Genomic DNA, 5,559 nt, shown 5'->3' on the forward strand with positions numbered 1-5,559 from the left:
GTAATTCTATCTTCCCATTTTTTATGTTTCACGTTCATCGAGAAATTCTATCTTCTCCTCTATTTCTATGTTTTACATTTTTATCAAATAACTTTTTCTTTCCCTCTTAATCTACTTTTTATAATTATCGAGAAACTCTATTTTCCAATTCTACACTTTAAATACAAATTTTCTAATTCCAACATATTAACTCTAAATTTATTAACTCCACCTAAAATGGTTAAAGCGTCCCTCATGATTTAATGACGTAAGCATTTGGGCAAAAATTCTCAAAATTAAAAAAAGAAATTTGGCTTCTATACTGTTATCTCATATGGCGTTGGGTTGGGACCTTAACGACACTGCCCTCTTCATCTCTATATGCGGCACTTCCAGTCTCCGATGGGTATGTTGCCATCTCTAGTTTGTTAACCACTGCTCTTCCTATGTTCTACTGGCACAATCTGTCTATCATTCATTGTTCTTTCTGTAGTTTTTTGGTGTAATTTCACGATTTTGCCATAGGAAATAGTTCATACATATAACAAATCTTATCTTGAAAAAATTTGTGCAAGAAATTTGATATGGAAGTGTTGTTGGGCACATTTCCTCCCCTTAGTTTCTTAAATTCCTCCGCTTTCTCTCACAAAACACCTCCGACTATCAAATTAGCATCTGGGGTTTTAGCGCGAAAACTTAATGTTAGCCATGTTCGGGGAAGTTGTATAAATTCTGATGGCCCTATTGTCAACAGCCCAAACAGTATCGATTTTGACCGCGAAAATGGGGATTTTAGATATAATGGCGATAATATGGACTGGGAAGTGGAATTGCTTGAAGAGCTCGACCCTTTGGGATTTCAACCACCGAAGAAGAAGAAAAAACAGATGAAATCGAAGCTTCTTGATGATGCTGAGGGGATGGACTGGTGCTTGAGAGCTAGGAAGGTCGCTCTTAGATCTATCGAGGCAAGAGGCTTCGCTTCGACTGAGGAAGATCTGTTTTCTGTGAAGAAGAAGAAGAAGCACAAGAAGAAGAAGAAGAAGATTTTGGAAAGTAAGGATAATGGGGTTAATAAGAAAAGTGATGTCATTGAGGAAGACCTGGAGTTTGATTCAGATGAGGATTTGGAACTGGATATGGATTTGGATTTGTTGGATAGTTTAGCTATTAAGGACAGTAATGATTTGAGTAAGAGTGTGAGGATGATGGGTGGTGGGATGTTTGAACAAAGGAAGGAGAAGACCATGGAGGAATTTATTCATAGATTGTCCCAATTCTCGGGGCCTTCGGATCGTAAAAAGGAAGTCAATTTGAACAGAGCAATTATAGAAGCACAGACTGCAGATGAAGCTTTAGAGGTTATTTCTGATATGATCCTTGCTGTTGGGAAAGGATTGAGTCCTTCCCCTTTGTCTCCTTTGAACATTGCCACAGCACTCCATAGGATTGCTAAGAATATGGACAAAGTTTTGATGATGAAATCACATAGATTAGCTTTTGCTCGTCGAAGAGAAATGTCTATGCTGATCGGTATTGCTATGACGGCATTGCCAGAATGCTCCGCACAAGGCATCTCTAACATTGCTTGGGCATTGTCCAAGATTGGAGGTGATCAACTTTATTTGTCAGAGATGGATAGAGTTGCAGAAGTTACCTTGACCAAGATAGAGGAGTTGAATTCTCAGAATGTTGCTAACATGGCTGGAGCATTTGCTTCAATGCAGCATTCTGCTTCTGACCTCTTCTCAGAATTGGCAAAAAGAGCATCAGATATAGTCCATACCTTTCAAGAACAGGAACTAGCTCAGGTATTGTGGGCTTTTGCCTCTTTAAATGAGCCTCCTGACCTTTTGCTGGAATCCTTAGACAATGTTTACAAGGATGCTAGTCAAATTACATGCTATCTTAGTGAACAAACATTAAGTAGTAATCAAGAAAGTACTGTTGGTGTCAGTAGTGAGCTTGAATCAGATGGAGCATTAGAATGTCCAGTGCTCAAATTTAATCGGAATCAACTAGGAAATATAGCTTGGTCTTATGCTGTCTTCGGGCAAGTGGACCGTAGTTTCTTTTCCCACATTTGGAGAACCATAAGCTACTTTGAGAAGGAAAGTATTTCAGAGCAGCATAGGAATGATATCATGTTTGCTTCTCAACTGTGTCTTGTGCATTACTGCTTGAAGCGGGAATATTCGCATCTTCGGTTATCTTTAAGCGTTGATCTTGAAGAGAAAACCATTCTTGCTGGGAAAACTAAGAGGTTCAATCAGAAAACAACTTCATCATTTCAGAAAGAAGTAGCCCGTCTTCTTGTCAGCACAGGTCATGAGTGGATCAGGGAATATGTATTTGACGCTTACACTTTAGACGCAGTTATAGTAGATAAGAAGGTTGCTTTGGAGATTGATGGTCCAACTCATTTCTCAAGAAACACAGGTTAAATTTCAGTTAATCTTTAGCATTCAAAAGTCTTGTAAATGTGTTTAGTGCGCCCTTTAGAAATCAAACCAATAAAAGTAAGTGCTTCTACTGTTTAACAGGGATACCTTTGGGACACACCGTGCTGAAACGTCGTTACATAACTGCTGCAGGCTGGAAGGTGGTATCATTGTCTCACCAGGAGGTAACTGCCTCGTCTTGTGGTCTTTTCTTAAATGAAAAACATGTTTCTGTTTAGTCCTTACTTGTTTTCTTTTCCAATAAAAGGACCTAAAGCTCTCTCTAATCTAATCTACATCCATGGTGTTTTCTCCTGTAGTGGGAGGAACTTCAAGGGGAGGTTGAACAACTAAACTATCTACGAGAAATCCTCAAATATCACATAGATTAAAGGTAGTATGAATTATGAATAGCCCTTAGCGACGGGAAAGGTATGTTGCTGTATCACCAGTTTTCATTTGTTTGGAAAAACCGCATGCAATCGACCACCCCGTAATAATCGCTGAGGTGCTTTGGATAAGTTTGTGATGTTCTTGTTGGGGATGGATGTGATTTGATTGTGAGGACATTACAAATTTGTGTATATTTAGCATCTATAAAAAGGTTCACTTGTATCAAATAAGAAGTTTCGATTTTGATTTTCTTTAAAGATTTATGTATATACTCAAATGTTTTAACTGTTAGCTTTTAGCTTTGCCAACCCATCTTGGTGAATTTCCCATTACACATTCTGTCATGGTTATTTTCTCTATCTTAGTTTTTTTCTAATTGAATAGGTGATCATCAATGATTGTGATGAGAATATGAGAATTGGTGGGAATAGGCATTGTCATTACAACGGTGTTGCAGAATTATGGTCTAGTGTAGTTTTTGATTAATATTTCATAATCTAAATGTTATAATTCAATGCATTTAAAATTCTATTTATATAAATTTGTGCCCTCTTATATAAAATTATGAACCTTCCACCAGGTGAATATTCAACTCATTGGCCAAGACGATACCTTTTTGAATGATCATTAATTCTCTTAGTTCTACAAGCCCCACGAGATTCACACAATGTTTAAAAGCTACAAAATTAACACCATTTGAATCCTTTTTCTTCTAATTCAAATAGGAAAGTCAATTTAAAGTCCAGATAGGTTTCCTATAGTGTTCAAGGAATCTAAGTAGATTAGAATTAAGATTATTCCTCCCCTCTATAAATATAATCATTCACTCATTTTAAAAGGAGACCAATTAGAGAGCAAAGTCTTTTAAGGGTTGTTTGGTTTAAAGTTTATAGATGCGTGGGAATAGAGGATCCTTGGGAATAAAATATCTGAAAATAGGATGTTTGAGAATCAAATATGACTGCATTTGATTGTGCATGAGAAATGCTATCAGAATTTTATGAACAAAAAATTATGTTTATAATCTTATATAATTGTAATAGATTAATTAATTTAAAAATAAATATTATTTAATATATTGGTAAAAGTTTATTCATTAAGAATCAATAACAATTTTAGTTATAAATATTTGAAAATTGAGTAATTTATAATTGAAATTAGCCAATTAATATATTAAATGAACGTCATATTAATTATAATATAATATTATTCATTTTTTAATTAATTAAGTTCAACATTAGTAATTTTAATTTTAATTAAATAATATAAAAATATATTTTAATAAACAATATATTATATAAAAAGTGAAAAATAAGTTTAAAATATGATATGTTAATAAAGGATATTAAAAAAAAATTTATATGTACATAATGAAAAATCAAATTAAAATTAATCTCAATAAATAATTGTTTGATTATAAAAGAAAACAATAAATAATCAATTATTATTATTAAAAACAAAATTTTGTACTAACTAAATTTAACTAATCCTAATTTACTAATTAGATATATTTAATATATTGTTAGCTAATTAATTAATTGTTTATGTAAAAAAGTGATTGCATTCATTTAATAAATTTTTATTTAAAAATAAGTTAAGTAAGTATTTTAATTGATTATTATTGATTTATAATAAATATTTATATTGATTTTATTAAATTAATATTAATTAATTAAGTAATTAACTATATTCAAAATGAGATTATATATAAAATGAAAAACAGATGGAGAAGAGAAAAGAGGAAATGCAAAGTTTTGGAAGGAAATAGAAAACCCTTGTGAGGGAAATGAGAATGTCTGAGAATAGGTTAGGAAATAGAAAGCCCTTGTGAAAGAAATGAGAATGCTTGAGAATAGGTTATTCCCAAGTAAAGTGTTGAAAACTGTGAAACAAATATGAGTTTTGTATGTTTGTGTCAATTCCCATGCAGAAAACTCTCCAACAGGGGTCGTTTGTTTCGTGGAAATCCAGATTACTGCATTTGTTTTGTGGTAATATAAGATGTCCGGGCATCTGAAGATTTTCGGGTATCTCGGGAGTTTTGGATGCCCTTCTGAAACATAGATTTTCTGGATTCCCGTGTTGAGAACATAATTTTTTTACTTTTTTGACCTTTTTTCATACATATATAAAATATCACTCTTCTTTATTTTCATTTTATAATTAAAAATAAATATTGTGAACTATGTATTTTATTCTCTTTGATTATATTGTAGTTGTATTTTTTAGAAAGATATTCAAATTCAAATTCAAATAAATATTTATTTTATAAAATTTTTTAAATTAATATATATTATTTTGTTGAGAAAAATAACAAATAAAATAATAAAACTATATTAATTTTTAAACAGTTTAAATTAATAAATTTTTTTTTTTTTATATAAGTTCAAATTATATTAAATTAATTATAAATGAATAAATAGTCGTAATGATATTTTTGGAACATTATGTAAATTTAAGACATTTTTGAGTAGAAATTCAATAAAACAAATACAGTCATCTAAGTATTCTCAGATATCTTGAAAAACATTTCCACAAAACAAATATTCTTATTTAAAAAAATCGGATACCTGTAATTCTAGTCATCTAAAGTATTCAGTTATTTATATTCCTAAAAAACAAATGACCCTTTAGTACTTTTTGCACATTGAAAGAGTTGTTGAATAATATTCTCGAGAGCTAAGAAGAAATTCAAGACTTGAGTTTGAGAGCTAAGAAGAAATTCAAGACTTTGAGTTTATAGAGT

The 5,559-nt window shown here is 31.7% G+C and overlaps 1 protein-coding gene across 1 annotated transcript; it reads left to right on the forward strand.

The window, feature by feature from the left end:
* Positions 1-287: 287 nt before the first annotated feature.
* Positions 288-3,145, forward strand: RAP (RAP domain-containing protein). Its single transcript, XM_039018929.2, has 3 exons — positions 288-2,418; positions 2,523-2,605; positions 2,741-3,145. Exons 1-3 carry the CDS (start codon positions 564-566, stop codon positions 2,810-2,812), a joined length of 2,010 nt encoding a protein of 669 aa, XP_038874857.1. The 5' UTR covers positions 288-563; the 3' UTR covers positions 2,813-3,145.
* Positions 3,146-5,559: the final 2,414 nt, after the last annotated feature.

This window comes from Benincasa hispida, chromosome 12, assembly GCF_027475165.1.
Source record: "Benincasa hispida cultivar pf3 chromosome 12, pf3_genome.v1.1, whole genome shotgun sequence".
Taxonomy (NCBI): domain Eukaryota; kingdom Viridiplantae; phylum Streptophyta; class Magnoliopsida; order Cucurbitales; family Cucurbitaceae; genus Benincasa; species Benincasa hispida.